The sequence below is a fragment of the Dendrobates tinctorius genome, unplaced genomic scaffold (assembly GCF_039654945.1).
Source record: "Dendrobates tinctorius isolate UK_male_01 unplaced genomic scaffold, ASM3965494v1 ptg000174l, whole genome shotgun sequence".
In the NCBI taxonomy this organism is placed as follows: Eukaryota; Metazoa; Chordata; class Amphibia; order Anura; family Dendrobatidae; genus Dendrobates; species Dendrobates tinctorius.
The window spans coordinates 1147407-1165317 of NW_027361841.1; the positions used below are offsets into that span (position 1 = coordinate 1147407).

Sequence of the window (17911 nt, forward strand, 5' to 3'; positions counted from 1 at the left end):
AGCGGCTAAGCCCCGCCCTCCGCCAGCGTCTCTTTCCTGTCTTTGCTGAGCATCTTCCTCCCTCTTCTCCGGATCTTTTCCTGGGGGACACAACGCTGTTCTGTCTGCTTCTGAACCTCGGTAGGCTCAACGCTGACTTTCCCTGACACGTGACTTAGCTTCTCCCCCGCAGTTTCATTCAGGTAGTATTTTTACCACAGAGACTTATGCCCAACCCTACAAGGGCTTTCAGTTCTAGACCCACCGCTATTCACTACGCCTGCGCGTGCTGTAGAAAGAAGTGGGCGTCAGGTCAGTCGTCTCCCCTCTGCCCGTCCTGTAGCCCTTCCTCCATGTCTGCCCCTCAGGAGCACTCCGAGCCCCGGGTGGAGACCACCCCACCCCCTGAGTGGGCCGTGGCGATGTCTCAGTCGGTTTCTGATCTGACAAAAGTGTCTCAATCGCTGGTCCAGGTCTTAGAGCGGTTACCTCAGTTATCTGCAGCCACCTGTGCACCGACCGCCTCTCACGGTGAGTCGCCAGCAGCTGGCCGCGACCCTCAGATGGACAAGCCGGGTAGGGGCTCTAGGAAGCAGGTCCTGTCTGGCTCTTCTTCCAGTTTGCAGGGTCCCTCCGCTTCTCTCAGGCTACGCTCTTCGTCTCCATCCTCAACAGACGATCCTAGGTCAGACGATGATTCCCAGTCTGGATCAGACTCAGAGGCGGACAACATAGCTAGAACTCGGGATATGGTAGATAGTCTCATATCGGCTATATACCAAACACTCAAGATCAAGGAGGATAAGGCACCCCCGCAGGAATGCTCTGTTTCCTTTAAGAAAGCGAGGCCTCCATCTCGAACCTTTCCTAATGACAAAGAGTTCGACACTTCCTTAGCCAATCACTGGCAACATCCTGAGAAACGTTTTTCAGGCCGCAAGTACTTAGATGTACTATATCCCTTCGATGCGGATCTAGTCACGAAATGGACCAAAGCTCCCGAGGTAGATCCAACAGTTTCTCGTATTTCCTCTAAGACTGTTCTTTCCCTTCCGGACGGAGCTTCTCTTAAAGACCCAACAGACAGGCAAATGGAGTCGTTGGCTAAGTCAATTTTTGAGGCATCCGGCGCCTCCCTCTATCCTATCTTCGCCTCCGCTTGGGTGGCGAAGGTCATTTCGGCTTGGGAAAAAATTCTGCGCATGGGCATTTCAGCGGCAGATTTAGCAGACCAAATTAATCATGCGGGCAAATACCTTTTGGCCGCCTCCTTGGACGCGGCTGGGTGCGTAGCTAGAGCTAACAGCAATATAGTGGCCATACGCCACATTCTTTGGTTGAAGTCTTGGAATGCGGACACCACCTCAAAGAAGTCGCTCACCAACCTGGCATTTCACGGCACTAGGCTCTTTGGCGCCAAGCTGGATCAGATAATCTCGGATGCCACTGGTGGAAACAGCACTTCCCTTCCCCAGTCCCGCCCTAGGAGGTTCTTTAACAGGAAGGCTTCTCGGCCATTTAGGTCCTTTCGCCCCTTCTCTCCCGCAGAAGTTTCATCCCAGCAGGACCGGCATCCTGCTTCCAGAGACCGGAGAAAGACTTCCTATAAGCCGGCTCCCCGCTGGAGATCCAGAGGTCAGCCCTCCAGGTCCTCAGGCTCCCGATCCGGCAGATTTTCATCTAAGTGACGGGTCACCCCCACCTGGAAATCTTTCCAGGGTGGGAGGCAGACTTTCCTCTTTCAAGGACGCATGGCTATCCGTTGTCGACGACGCTTGGGTCAGGGAAATCATCACATCCGGATACAAAATCGAGTTTTCTTCCCCCCAAACAGTCACTTCTTTCTGTCTCGATCCCCAAGACAGCGATCACAGATTCCAGGGTTCCTTCAGGCCGTCTCCTCCCTCCTTTCCGCCGGGGTCATCGTTCCCGTTCCTACAAACGAACGGGTTTTAGGGTTCTACTCGAATCTCTTCGTAGTCCCGAAAAAGGATGGCTCTCTTCGTCCAATTTTGGACCTCAAGTTGCTCAATCGCCACGTAAAGATCCGCCACTTCAAGATGGTGTCTCTGCGTTCGGTAATAGCCTCGATGGAACCCGGAGAGTTTCTCTGCTCTGTGGACATACAGGATGCCTATCTCCACATCCCCATTTCTCTGCGGCATCAGAGATACCTCCGCTTGGCGATTCAGGACAATCACTATCAGTTCACGCCCCTCCCCTTCGGACTAGCCTCCGCTCCCCGTGTCTTTACGAAGGTGATGGCAACAGTCATGGCCATCCTTCGATCCAGAGGGATTCTTATTATTATTCCTTACCTGGACGTTCTCCTGATCAAGGGCTCGTCCCGCCAAGACGGTCTTCACAGTCTTCAGATAACCTTGGATGCCCTCAGCCGCCTCGGATGGATAGTCAACAAGGAGAAGTCCATCCTGCGCCCTACCCAGCGTTTGACCTTTTTGGGCATGGAGTTCGACACGAATCTATCCCGGGTGTTTCTACCGAGGGACAAGTTTTCAACCCTTTGCAAGGGGATCCAGTCCCTACGACGCTCGAGGATCATGTCCCTTCGGTCCTGCATGAGGGTCCTGGGGAAGATGATAGCTTCCATGGAAGCAGTGCCCTTCGCACAATTCCACTCTCGCCCTCTCCAACTGTTCCTCCTGTCAGTCTGGGACAAGACCTTGTTTTCTCTGGACCGTCCCATTCTTCTTCCACTCAATCAGACAATCGCTGACTTGGACGTTGCCGGCGTCAGCTCTCCGCGGAAGGTCTTTTCTTCCGCCTCGGTGGCAGGTCATCACCACCGATGCCAGTCTCCTAGGATGGGGGGTGGTTTACCATCAGAAAACGGCCCAAGGGCGCTGGAACGCCCAGGAAACTCAACTGCCCATCAACCTTCTGGAGATCAGGGCAATCTTCCTTGATCTCCTTCGTTGGCAGCATCTCCTCGTAGGCAAACCAGTCCGCATTCAATCAGACAACGCCACGGCTGTGGCGTACATAAACCACCAGGGCGGTACTCACAGCAGGCAGGTGATGTCATAAGTGGCAAGGATCCTGTGCTGGGCAGAGCGTCACGTTCCGGCGATCTCCGCCGTTCACTTTCGAGGGGTGGAAAATTGGGCAGCCGACTTCTTGAGTCGCCAAGGTCTAGCGTCAGGCGAATGGTCCCTTCATCCCACAGTCTTCAGTCAGATATGCCAGCGTTGGGGCACCCCGGACGTCGATCTCATGGTGTCTCGAATGAACAACAAAGTTCCTCACTTTGTAGCCAGGTCCAGGGATCCTCTAGCCGTCGGTTGCGACGCCCTAGTAATTCCGTGGTCCCAGTTCCAACTGCCTTACCTGTTTCCTCCCCTTGCTCTCATCCCAAGAGTGGTCAAAAAGATAGTCAGAGGGCATCCCAGTCATCCTAGTGGCTCCAGACTGGCCGAGCCGCCCTTGGTACGCGGAGTTGGTGAACATACTCGCGGACGTTCCCTGGAGGCTTCCAGACCGTCCAGATCGTCTCTCTCAAGGCCCCCTTTACCACCAGAATTCTCAGTCTGAGTTTAACGGCATGGCCGTTGAGGCCGCAATCCTGAGGGAATCCGGGTTGTCCAGCCGGGTCATTCAGACCATGAACAAGGCTCGGAAGCCAGCTTCCTCCCGCATTTACCATAGGTACTGGAAAGCTTTTTTCCATTGGTGCGATGATAGCAATGTTTTTCCACTGTCATTCTCCATTCCATCCATTCTTGGTTTCCTCCAATCTGGTTTAGATGCGGGCCTGTCCCTCAGTACTCTCAAAGGCCAGATGTCTGCCCTAGCAATCCTCTTCCAGAAGGATCTAGCTTCCTTACCGCAAGTGAAGACTTTTCTCCAAGGAATCGCCCATGTGGCTCCTCCTCATCATTCTCCGATAGATCCATGGGATCTCAATCTTGTTCTTGGCGCTCCAGAAGGCGCCGTTCGAACCAATCCAGGACATCCCTCTGTCTTTTCTTTCATGGAAGGTGGCTTTTCTGATCGCCATTACCTCCATCAGGAGAGTTTCTGAGCTGGCGGCCTTATCCTGTCGTTCTTCGTACCTTAACCTCCACCAAGATAAGGTTACTTCCTTCCTTCCAAAAGTGGTATCTCCCTTTCATATTAACGAAGATATCGTCCTTCCATCGTTTTGTCCTGCGCCTGCTCATCCTCTGGAAAAGTCGCTCCACAAACTGGATGTAGTGAGAGCCTTGCGTGTTTACCTTGCTAGGACCGCTTCTTTTCGCCAATCTGATTCCCTGCTGGTCATTTCTGAGGGTCGCCGGAAAGGTCTTCCGGCCTCCAAATCCACGATTGCTCGCTGGATTCGGTCTACCATCCTGGAAGCCTACCGACTTCAGGAGAAACGGCCCCCTCCGGGAGTGAAAGCCCACTCCACCCGGGCTGTAGGGGCTTCTTGGGCTGTGCGACACCAGGCTTCGGCCTTACAACTTTGCAGGGCCGCGACCTGGTCGTCTTTGCACACCTTTGCGAGGTTCTACAGGGTTCATACCCAGTCCTCGTCTGATGCAGCTCTTGGTAGGAAGGTTCTGCAGGCGGCGGTCGCACACCGGCCGACCTAAGCCCTTCCTTCTGTCGTTCCTTTATTGCTGTTCCCACCCTTGGAACTGCTTTGGAACGTCCCATGGTTATCTGTGTCCCTCAATAAGGCGATAAAGAAAGAGGGATTTTGGGTTCTTACCGTAAAATCTCTTTCTTGGAGCCTTCATTGGAGGACACAGCACCCTCCCTGTTTAAGTTGTACCGTGTTGGGTCTTCGAGTCCCTTGTTGGGTTGGTACATATGTTAATGGTTTTTGGTTGCTTCTCCTACTGCTTTTTCACCAACTGAGGTGCTTGGTGCCTGTCGGTGGGTGTATACTGCTGGGGAGGAGCTAATTTTCTTGTTTTGCATAGTGTCGGCCTCCTAGCAACAGCAGCAGCATACACCCACCGCATGGTTATCTGTGTCCCCCAATGAAGGCTCCAAGAAAGAGATTTTACGGTAAGAACCCAAAATCCCTCTTTTTTGAATTTACCAAATGGCTGCAATGAAACAATGAGTGAAAAATTCGAAGGGGTCTGAATACTTTCCGTACCCACTGTATGTTGCAGTCATTACATTATACAAAACTGTGTACTTAAAATTGCTCATTTTTCCTTTCTACCCAGTTAATTCTTCTGTTTTCTCTGCGCTATGTGGAAACAGTAAGTCGCTTGTCCCTGCATTTATCGTTCCTCTCCTCAACTCCTGACCCAGCTGCTTATAGTTTGGGCAGCATGAATCAGCTGACAGGTTCTCTTTAATTTAAAAGTAAACAACTTTAATGTGGTTCTTTATAGATTGTCACAACAGGAAAATAAATTATCTGATTTGTCAGACAAAGAGACTGAGACTGAACCAACTGAGCAACAGAGTGATAAGGAAGGTGAAGAGTTTGCAAAACGGGTGAGATTTTATAGTCACTAGGTGTTCCATTAAAATAGCTAGCACAGATGAGAAGCAGCTTTAACTATAATAACATGACTATTGTAATTTGTAAGTTTCTCTGTAAAACCATTTACAGTACTCTTCTGTAGCAGCCACTTTGAGGTTGTATGCCCACGTTGTGTTTTTTAAGTGTTTCCGCCTCTGCGGAAACGCTTAAAAAATGCTAGGTAAAACGCATCCCATGCAATCCTATGTGATTCCACAGTTGCTGTGCCAATGCTGCAAATTTTTCTGCTGCGGAATCGCATAGCAGAAAAATCCACAGCATGTCCATTAATTTTTCGGAATCGTGGAGATTCCACCGCCATAGGATTGCATTGAAACGCTCACTTTACGCATGTGGCTATGCCCACCATGCGTAAAGTGAGCGCTTCATGTGCGAATGGTACCCAGGGTCTGGAGGTGAGGAGACTGGGTAACATATTCCTGTAAAATGTAGAATTAAAATAAAAAATGAGGATATATTTACCTTCTGTCGGCCCCCGGAGTCCTCAGCGGTGCTTCCCAGGCGTGCTTTGCGGCAAAATGACTTTTGATGACGTAGCGGTCCCTTGACCGCTACATCATCAGAGGTCATTCTCGCAAAGCACGCCTGGGAATGGAACTTGCCGGCAGCGCCGTTGAGGACCAGGATCGCCGCTGAGGAGATCGGGGGCTGCCAGGAGGTGAGTATGTCCCTATTTTTTATTTTTTTTTTATTATTTTTAACATTCTATCTTTTACTATTGATGCTGCATAGGCGGCATCAATAGTAAAATGTTGGTCACCCTTGTCAAGCACTATGCTTGACTAGTGTGACCAACCTGTCAATCCCTTTTCCAAGCAATGCTTCAAATCGCTTGGAAAGCGCAAGCATTCTGCAAGGTAAAAATGCTTGCAAAACGCTTGTGTTTGCAGGAAAACACATGCAAATTCCGCATGCATTTTACTCGCGGCGGGGAGTTGTGGAAATGCTGCAGACAATTCTGCATCTTAAAAGGAGTGAGCACACCTTGGAGCTCGTTGCTCCAAGTCCATTTTTCATGGGCTGGGTGTGGTCTTACTTTTTGCACGCCAAGCTGTTTTATCGATATCATTTTGTTGTAGATGCCATCTTTTGATAGCCTGTTATTGCATTTTATTACAATGTAGCGGCGAACAAAAAAGCGTAATTCTGGCATTTTGACTTTTTTTTTCTCGCTACGCCATTTACCAATCAGATTCATTCTTTTTATATTTTGATAGATCGGGCGTTTTTGAACCCAGCAATAACAAATGTGTATTTTGTACTTTTTGTTTTTTTTATTTTGAAAGGGAGATGATTTGAATTTTTATATTCAATTTTTTATATATATGTATTTTTTTTTAAACTTTTTACTTCCATCCAGAGCCTCCTTAAGAGACTTGAAGCTGCGATCTTCTGATCACTTGTGCTACAGATAATGTTTCAGCCCTGCTATGTGTAGCCGAGATGCTCATCTGCTATGAACACCTGCCACGGGGCGGTGCTCATAGTAGATCTGGAATGACCAGCACGGGGGTCTCCTGCAGATCCACAGTTGTCATGCCAACCCATCAGCACCCTGTGATTATGTGACTGGCACCGATGGGCAGGGTAAGTGACGCACTTCTGGTGCTGCCATGTTAAATGACTCTGTCAGAGATTGACAGCGGAATTTAACATGTTAACAGCTGTGGGTGGATTGCAAATCAGCTGTCATTTGACTGAAAAGTTGCAGGCTCAGTGCTGGAGCCCGCATCAGAGGGGGAGGCAACCTATGACGTTTAGGGAATTCATAGGACGTAATGGGCTTAAATCAGATGGCACTTGGACCAATGTTATGTTAAGCAATGGCTCAGTGCTGACGCACAATTTTTTTTCACTTACTGAAATCAGATGCCACTCACCTATTCTAGTGTGTGGAAAGCATTGGACTGCACTCGGATTGGCATCCGAGTGCAGTCTGATTTCCGTGAATTCACAGAATGGAGAAGATTTAAAGATGTTGTTCTCCATCTCCACAGTGTGCTCCAATTTATATTGGCCCAGTTCTCTTGGATGAGAGAATCTACGCCTTCTGACTGTAGCCCAATACTGAGAGTTGTGGTATTCCTACATACATGCCATAATATTTACATAATATGAATCTATGTACCTCTTCCTTCCTCATTTGATAGGGATAATGTACCAAAATCCCTTGTATCAGTGCCTTGGAGCCATTGGAGGTCTCTGAACCCCCAAAGCCATTCTCAGATGATTGTGGAATGGGTGTTGTAAAATGTATCAGTCCGTGACCCCAAGAATTGCTTTGCAGTACCCGATTAGTAATGCCACAGTAGTTGTTCCACATTACAACCTGTTCTCTGACTTGTATGAGAGTCATTTTAGTTGGCCATACAGTGTACTGACAATGAGTTTGCTTTACAGCTTTCTATGGAAGTAGAAAACCTAAAGCAGAAGATTGAGGCTCTGAATAAAGAACTGTACGAAACAAGTGAAAAGTTAAATGAAGCCCAGGTCATAAAAAACAAGCTGCAGGACAGGTAAGGAGTGATTGTAGGTCTTCATTCCAGTAGTGCAGATCTAGTCCAGGCATCTTTGTCACTGTGTGGTCCTCATGTTTTGGCTGCCGTCTGTACCTGAAGCCACATCTGAATGTGTTGGCCAATAGCCACACAATTCTGCAGATAATAGGAATGTATTTACTTCAGGTTTTAACCCCTTTCTGCCATCTGACGTACTATATTGTCCATATGCCTGGCACAATTTGACCATGGACGTTATAGTACGTCATAGCGATCGGCCGCGCACACGGGTGGTGTGCGGCCGATCGTGACCGGGTGTCCGCTGTGAGAACACGATCGCAGCATTCCGGGAGCAGGCAGAGTGCTGACAGCCCCTCTACATTTGGATCGGAGACCTCGCGGCGTTACGCGGGGTCCCGATCGCTGCCATGGTAACCCAATGTTGTCATGACGACATCCAAGTGACATATTTAAAGTGATAGATGAGAAATATACCAGATATAGTCCAGAAATCGGTCAGACGGTAAGACTAACCACTGCTTTCTTACTCTACTTGCTTTTTTTTTTTTTTTTCACTATGCTCACACTTGCCATCACCGTTTTTGCTCCACTAATCTTCACTCTCCTTCGCTATCCCCAAACCCCTGCAACCTTGAACCAGATAACTATCTCCCCCTCTCTCTTACCGCCCCCCACCTCGCTTCATCTGCAGACATACTCCTTAACCTCAGACCTCTCCTACTAAAATACAATACAAAACAATCACTCTCCTTCACCCACCTGCTTTCCCTTTCTCTGCTTCTTCTCACTGCTGGTGACATATCCCCCAATCCTGGCCACTCTGCCTCATACATCCCACTAATCCTCACCCCTATTTTTCTCACACTAAGAGAAACTACTGCAATCCCTCAAACTTACAACCTGTGCCACTGACACCCTCCCTCCCGCACCCTCTTTCTGGAGCACTTTGGAATACTCGCTCCATTTGCAACAAGCTCCACGTGATCCACGACCTCTTTACCTCCCGCAAACTTTCCTTTCTGGCCCTCACTGAGACTTGTTTGACACCCCCTAACACGGCCTCCCTGGCCGCACTGAGTTATGGCGGCCTCCACTTTACCCACACTCCTCGCCCTGGCAACAGACAAAGGTGGAGTGGATTTCCTCCTTTCTAAACACTGCTCCTTCAACCCTATGCAACCCACACCCTCCCTTATCCTCCCTTCTTTCGAGGTTCACTCTGTCCGTATTTAGGCTAAGTGCACACGTACCGGAACTCTCGCGGAAATTACCGCGAGAATTCCGGAATTCCAGTCCGCGGGAAAATCGCATTTTAAATTCCCGCGATTTTCCCGCGGAAAAACTAGCATTTTGCAAGCGTAATTAGCTTGCAAAATGCTAGCGTTCTCCAAGCGATCTGTAGCATCGCTTGGAGAACTGATTGACAGGTTGGTCACACTCGTCAAACATAGTGTTTGACGAGTGTGACCAACATTTTACTACTGAGGCTGCCTATGCGGCATCAATAGTAAAAGATAGAATGTAAAAAAAAAAATAAAAAATATTGTTATTCTTACCTTCCGACGTCCCGCGCAGGCGTTCCCAGTAGTCCTTTGCGAAAATGCCCGCGATGACATCAGTTCTCGCGGGATCGCGACGTCTCGCGAATTACCGCGAGACTTTGCGATCCCGCGAGATCGGACGCCATCGCGGGCATTTTCGCAAAGGACTACTGGGAACGGGAGCGTGGAGAGAGGCGGGAAGGCTGCGCGGGACGTCGGAGGGTGAGAATAACAATATTTTTTATTTTAAATTCTATTTTTTACAGGGATATGGTACCCAAAGCCCGGAGGACAGTCTCCTCTCCTCCGGACCGTGGGTACCATCCGCAATTGTTCTGCTTACTTTCCGCATGGTGTGCACAGCCACATGCGGGAAGGAAGCGGAACAATGCATTCCTATGGGTGCGGGATCGTAGCGATTCCGCAAAATAATGAGCATGCTGCGTTTTTTACCGCGAAGCGATTCCGCCGCGGTAAAAACCGCAGCATTAGCACAGCATTGCGGAATCCCATAGGAATGCATGGGATGCTTATTTTTCGCGTTTTCGCGGCAAAATCGCACGGTTAAAACTGCCGCGGAAACGCGAAAAACCGCCACGTGTGAACTCAGCCTAACTCTTCCTCTAATCTCCAAATGGCTGTCATATACCGACCACCGGGCTCAGCCACTGCCTTCATCGACCAATTTTCCACCTGGCTCCTCCACTTTCTCTCTTCTGACTTCCCCACCATCATCATGGGGGACTTCAACATCCCCATTGACACCCACCAACCAGCAGCCTCCAAACTCCTGTCACTTACCTCATCCTTTGGATTTACTCAGTGGCCCTCCACAGCCACCCACACAGATGGACATACATTAGACCTCATCTTCACTCGCCTCTGTTCCCTATCTAATCTCACAACCTCTCCCTTCCCCCTATCTGACCACCATCTACTTACCTTCTCATCCTTGTCCTCCTCACCTGCCCCCCATGTCCAGCCACTAGCACATCCTCGCAGAAACCTCGCACACCTAGACATCCACAGACTCTCAGACTCTCTTCTACCTCTGTCCTCCATATCTTCACTCCACAACATGGACAGTGCCACCGCTTTCCACAACGCCACCCTCACACCAGCCAGAGACTCAGTTGCTCCTCTCATGCATGGCAAAGTACGACAAACCTATAGGCAACCCTGGCACAACAACCTCCTCACCAAAAAACTTCGACAAGCATCCAGGGTCGTGGAGCGGCGTTGGAAGAAAACACGCCTGCCAGACTACTTCACTGCTTTCAAACAAGCTACACTTGCCTTTAAATCAGCCCTCACCTCTGCTAAACAGACCTATTTCACAAACCTTGTATCTTCATTATCCCACAACCCTAAACAACTGTTCAGCACATTTAACTCTCTCCTCCGCCCACCACTGCCACCTCCAACTCCCCTCATCTCTGCTGAGGACTTTGCCACCTACTTCAAAAACAAGATCGACCAAACAAGGCAAACCTTTACATTTCCACCACCCCAATCGCTCCACATACCAGACCTCTGCCCTTCCCTAATAACCTCCCTCTCAAACATCACTGAAGGAGAGCTTACTCGTTTCCTTTCCAAATCACGCCTCGCCACCGGTGCACTTGACCCCATCCCTTCCCACCTGCTCCCCAACCTCACTAACATGATCATTCCAGCCCTAACCCATCTCTTCAACCTATCCCTAACTTCTGGTACCTTCCCCTCTTGCCTTCAAGCATTCCACCATAACACCCATCCACAAAAAATCAAACCTTGACCCAACTGCTATGCCCAGCTATCGCCCCATATCACTGCTCCCGTTTGCTTCCAAACTCCTCGAACAGCATGTCCATGCTCAACTTTCCTCCCACCTCTCATCTAACTCCCTCCTTGACATCCTGCAATCTGGCTTCCGCCCCCACCACTACACTGAAACTGCCCTGACCAAAATTACTAATCCTCCTCCTTCTTGACCTGTCCTCTGCCTTTGACACAGTTGACCACTGCCTACTGCTACAGATTCTTTCTTCCTTTTGGCATAAAAGACCTTGCCCTGTCCTGGATTTCCTCATACCTTTCTGACCGCACATTCAGCGTTTCCCACTCCCACACTACCTCCTCATCCCGCCCCCTCTCTGTTGGAGTCCCCCAAGGCTCTGTCCTGGGGCCCGTACTTTTTTCCATCTATACTCTTGGCCTAGGACAACTCACAAAGTCCCATGGCTTCCAGTACCACCTGTATGTAGATGACACTCAGATTTACCTTTCTGGCCCAGATGTCACCTCTCTGCTGTCCAGAATCCCGGAGTGTCTATCAGCCATATCCTCCTATTTCACCTCTCGCTTCCTAAAACTCAACATAGACAAAACTGAACTTATTATCTTTCCTCCATCTCGCGTATCTTCCGTACCCGATCTATCTATTATGGTAAACGGCATCACGCTCTCTCCCGCACCTGAAATCCGCTGCCTCGGCGTAACTCTCGACTCTGCCCTGTCCTTCAAACCACACGTCGAAACCCTTGCCACCTCCTGTCGCCTCCAACTCAAAAATATTTCCAGAATCCGTCCCTTCCTCAGTCCTCAATCTACTAAAACTCTTGTACATGCCCTCATCATCTCCCGCCTTGACTACTGCAACACTCTCCTCTGTGGCCTCCCTGCCAACTCTCTTGCACCACTCCAGTCTGTCCTCAATTCTGCTGCCCGACTAATCCACCTCTCTCCTCGCTTCTCCCCTGTCTCTCCCCTCGGCAAATTCCTCCATTGGCTCCCAATTCCCCAATGAATCCAATTCAAGCTACTAACACTGACCTACAAAGCCATCCACAACTTTTCCCCTCCCTATATCTTCGATCCTCCCAAGACCTCCTACTCTCCTCCAAACTTATTCGTTCCTCACACAACCGCCTACAAGATTTCTCCCGAATATCCCCTATCTGGAATACCATGCCTCAACACGTCCGATTATCCACCACCCTCGGATCCTTCAAACGGAACCTGAAAACCCATCTTTTCAGGAAAGCTTACAGCTTGCAATAATTTGTTTACTGTTAACGATATCTATAACTTTGTATGTAACCCCCTTCCCATGTACAGCACCATGGAATTAATGGCGATATATAAATAAATAATAATCCAGGTTAGCAGAGCTAAGAAACTTCCTGTCATGCGCAGTGCATGTCAGGAAGTCTCAGGTCGATGTACAGTAAGTGCAGCGCTGACCGCTTCTATAGCATATAGCATGCAGATACTGCTTCATCTGCATGCTATAGAACCGATCAGCCTGCAAAAAATGATTGTCCCATAGTGGGACAAACTGTAAAAGTTAGAATAAAGTGAAAAAAAATTATTTAAATAAATTGTAAAAATATTTAAAAAAATAAAAGCATAAATATTGATTTATTTAATCACTAAAATATTTGAATAAAAAAAATCTAAACTATAAAAGTACACACATTTGGTATTGCAGCGTCCGTAATGACCACACCTATAAAACTGTCCATCTAGTTAACCCCTTTAGTGAACACCATAAAAAAAAAAAAACAAGGAAGAAAACAATGCTTTATCATACCGCCGAATAAAAAGTGCAATAACACGAGATCAAAACGAGTGATATAAATAAATGTGGTACCGCTGAGAACATCCTCTTGTCCCGCAAAAAACAAGCCGCCATATAGCTCCATCATCGGAAAAATAAAAAAGTTATAGCTCTCCGAATAAAGCGATGCAAAAATAATTATTTTTTATATAAAAGTTTTCATTGTATAAAAGCGCCAAAACATAAAAGATATAAATGAGGTATCGCTGTAATCATACTGAACCGAAGAATAAAACTTGCTTATCGATTTTACCACAAACGGAACGGTATAAATGCCTCCCCATCCCCCAAAAGAAATTCATGCATTGCTGTTTTTTGTTCATTCTGCTTCCCAAAAATTGGAATAAAAAGCGATCAAAAATGTCATGTGCCCAAAAATGGTACCAATAAAAACGTCCGCTTGTCCTGCAAAAATAAAGACCTCACATGACTCTGTGGGCCAAAATATGGAAAAATTTATAGCTCTCAAAATATGGTGATGCAAAAACTATTTTTTGCAATAAAAAGCGTCTTTTAATGTGTGACAGCTGCCAAACATAAAAACCCGCTATAATGCCTCTTTCACACGTCCTGATATTTCCAGTACCGGAGATGTCAGTGTCTGCGTGTGTAATACTTACAGCACACGTGTGGCATGCATGTGCCGCTTCAGTACCACAAGGACCGGCACCAGGAAAGAAGCATTACAGTAAGCGCTGTTCCCCGGCGCCGGGTGCTGAACACAGTTATCATTCTCCCCTGCCCTGCCAGCGATCGTCACAAGCAGGGGAGAGTGATGAGAGCCGTGTTGAGCACCCGGCGCCGGGGAACAGCGTTTACTGTAACGCTTCTTCCCCTGCGCCGATGCATGTCACATGGATGACATCCATGTGTGTTATTTGTATGCACGTGTGCTGGATGTTTTGTGGCCCATGCTGACATTAAAAAAAAAAAAAAAATGGACATGTCAGCGTGTTTTGCCCACGGACACACGGTCCTTGGAAACACACTAACGTGCACATACCCATTCACTTGAATAGGCAAATAGCGCTCTGTACAGCCACATATGGGGTATTGCCACGTAAAGTAGAAATTGTGGAACAAATTTTGTTGCCATTTTTACCCCCTTCTTGTGTGGAAATATAAAATCTTTGACTAAAACAAAATTTTGGTGGTAAAAATGTAGTTATTTTGTCCACACTGCCCAATAGTATAAAATTCTGTGACACACTCATGGTGTCAGTGAGAGGTATATTTCGTAACATGGGGTCACTTATGGGGGGTTCTGCTGTTTTGGCACTTCATGGGCACTCCCAGTGGGTCATGGCACCTGCAAACCATAACAGTAAAATATGGCGCTCCTTTCCTTCTGAGCTCTGCCATGCGTCCAAACATTGGTTTACCCCTACATATGGGGTATCTGCATACTCAGGACAAATTGCACAATAACTCTTGGGGTACAATTTCTCCTGTTACCCTTGGGAAAATAAAAAATTGGGGGCGAAAAGATCATTTTTGTGTAAATAAAAAAAAAAAAAAAAAATTTATTTTTACAGCTCTACGTTCTAAAATTCGGTGAAGCACTTGGGGGTTCAAAGTTGTCACCACACATCTAGATAAGTTCCTTAGGAGGTCCACTTTCCAAAATGGGGTCACTTGTGGGATTGTTTCAACTGTCTAGGCACATCAGGGGCTCTCCAATCGCGACATGGCGTCCGATCTGAATTCTAGCCAATTTTGCTTTGAAAAGTAAAACTGCACTCCTTCCCTACCGAGCTCTGCCCTGCGCCCAAACAGTGGTTTACCTGCGTATATGGGGTATCAGCGTACTCGGGACAAATTGAACCCTAAAAGTTGTTGTGCAATTTCTCCTGTTACCCCTTGGTAAAATAAAAAAAAAATTGGACCTGAAGTAAATTTTTTGTGTTCATTTATATATTTTTTTAAACATTACAAAAATTCCTGTGAAGCACCTGAAGGGTTAATAAACTTCTTGAATGTGGTTTTGAGCACCTTCAGGGGTGCAGTTTTTAGAATGATGTCACTTTTGGGTATTTTCTATCATATAGACACTTCAAATGTGATGTGGTCCCTAAAAAAAAAAATGGTGTTGTAAAAATGAGAAATTGCTGGTCAACTTTTAACCCTTATAACGTCCTAACAAAAAAAAAAATTTGTTCCAAAATTGTTCTGATGTAAAGTAGACAAGTGGGAAATGTTATTTATTAAGTAATTTATGTGACATATCTCTGTGATTTAAGGGCATGAAAATTCAAAGTTGGAAAATTGCAAAATTTTCGCCAAATTTCCTTTTTTTTTTTTTTACAAATAAACACAAGTAATAAAAAATAACTGTTACCACTAACATGAAGTACAATATGTCACGAGAAAACATTGTCAGAATCACCGGGATCCATGGAAGCGTTCCAGAGTTATTATCTCATAAAGGGACAGTGGTCAGAATTGTAAAAATTGGCCTGGTCTTTAACATGCAAACCACCATTGGGGGATAAAGCGGTTAACTGATTTTGCAGTGGCTGGTTACAGTAGTGGGGCACTGACATGCTCGCAGTCTTTTCATATGGCCAGTTTTCAATATCTGTTATTTACTACGCCTTTAAAATTGTATTCTGATTTGTTCTAGATGTTCATCTCTAGATAAGAAACTCGTGGATAATCAGGTTGATCTGGATGAGAGACAAACTCTTCAGTATTCTGTGGGCAAGTTAGAGCTTCAAGTTGAAAGTCTGCAGTCCGAGCTCAAAATGGAGCGGAGCAAAGCAGAGGAACATCAGTGGGTGCACAGACACAGCTCTAAAACCATGAATGATGAATGGACCGTTTCTGCGTGTTTTTCATGCTACAGCATACAGTTGTGGCCAAAAGTATTGACACCCCTGCAATTCTGTCAGATAATACTCAGTTTCTTCCTGAAAATGATTGCAAACACAAATTCTTTGGTATTATCTTCATTTAATTTGTCTTAAATGAAAAAAAACACAAAGAGAATGAAGCAAAAAGCAAAACATTGATCATTTCACACAAAACTCCAAAAATGGGCCAGACAAAAGTATTGGCACCCTCAGCCTAATACTTGGTTGCACAACCCTTAGCCAAAATAACTGCCATTTTTAGATCTCTCCACAGGTGTTCTATGGGATTCAGGTCTGGACTCATTGCTGGCCACCTTAGAAGTCTCCAGTGTTTTCTCTCAAACCATTTTCTAGTGCTTTTTGAAGTGTGTTTTGGGTCATTGTCCTACTGGAAGACCCATGACCTCTAAGGGAGACCCAGCTTTCTCATACTGGGCCCTACATTATGCTGCAAAATTTGTTGGTAGTCTTCAGACTTCATAATGCCATGCACACGGTCAAGCAGTCCAGTGCCAGAGGCAGCAAAGCAACCCAAAACTTCAGGGAACCTCCGCCATGTTTGACTGTAGGGACCGTGTTTTTTTCTTTGCCTTTTTTTTTTTCCTCCTGTAAACTCTATGTTGATGCCTTTGCCCAAAAAGCTCTACTTTTGTCTCATCTGACCAGAGAACATTCTTCCAAAACGTTTTAGGCTTTTTCAGGTAAGTTTTGGCAAACTCCAGCCTGGCTTTTTTATGTCTCGGGGTAAAAAGTGGGGTCTTCCTGGGTCTCCTACCATACAGTCCCTTTTCATTCAGACGCCAACGGATAGTACGGGTTGACACTGTTGTACCCTCGGACTGCAGGGCAGCTTGAACTTGATTGGATGTTAGTCGAGGTTCTTTATCCAACATCCGCATAATCTTGCGTTGAAATCTCTTGTCAATTTTTCTTTTCCGTCCACATCTAGGGAGGTTAGCCACAGTGCCATGGGCTTTAAACTTCTTGATGACACTGCGCACGGTAGACACAGGAACATTATTCAGGTCTTTGGAGATGGACTTGAAGCCTTGAGATTGCTCATGCTTCCTCACAATTTGGTTTCTCAAGTCCTCAGACAGTTCTTTGGTCTTCTTTCTTTTCTCCATGCTCAATGTGGTACACACAAGGACACAGGACAGAGGTTGAGTCAACTTTAATCCATGTCAACTGGCTGCAAGTGTGATTTAGTTATTGCCAACACCTGTTAGATGCCACAGGTAAGTTACAGGTGCTGTTAATTAAACAAATTAGAGAAGCATCACATGATTTTTCGAACAGTGCCAATACTTTTGTCCACCTTCTTTTTTATGTTTGGTGTGGAATTATATCCAATTTGGCTTTAGGACAATTCTTTTTGTGTTTTTTCATTTAAGACAAATTAAATGAAGATAATAATACCAAAGAATTTGTGTTTGCAATCATTTTCTGGAAGAAACTGAGTATTATCTGACCAGAATTGCAGGGGTGTCAATACTTTTGGCCACACTGTATATAGGATGCAAAAAACATTAAAATCATAGCTCAATATAACTGAGAATGTTTTTCCTATAACATTGGCTTTTATATCGGTGATTAAATGGTCCCCATACACATTAGACTAAAGTAGGCCGAACACAGCAAAATCGTTGCGATTGGCTTATAGTCATGTGTATGGGGACCCCCGATTGTCTTCTGGCAGCACCTTTTTTCACTCTCGCCTTTTGAAAGTACATGATCATTTGGCCAAACCCATCATTCATGTTTATGCAGAAACTGGAGAGATAGCTGACACCTGAGTGAGTGCTGTATGTGTGTGGCCAGTTAAAGCTGCTTCTAATAATTATACAGTGGCTTATGAAAGTATTCTCCCTCCCACTTGGCTTTTTACCTATTTTAGTACATTACAATCT

The 17911-nt window shown here is 46.5% G+C and overlaps 1 protein-coding gene across 2 annotated transcripts in view; it reads left to right on the forward strand.

Annotated features, from left to right (window-relative positions):
* OPTN (optineurin) overlaps positions 1 to 17911 on the forward strand; it is a 105866-nt gene that overhangs the window by 65757 nt on the left and 22198 nt on the right. For both annotated transcript variants that reach the window (XM_073551267.1, XM_073551266.1), the window contains exons 7-9: positions 5334 to 5439; positions 7889 to 8004; positions 15773 to 15922. In XM_073551267.1, the coding sequence (XP_073407368.1) occupies positions 5334 to 5439; positions 7889 to 8004; positions 15773 to 15922 (372 nt within the window). The remainder of the gene's footprint in view (positions 1 to 5333; positions 5440 to 7888; positions 8005 to 15772; positions 15923 to 17911) is intronic.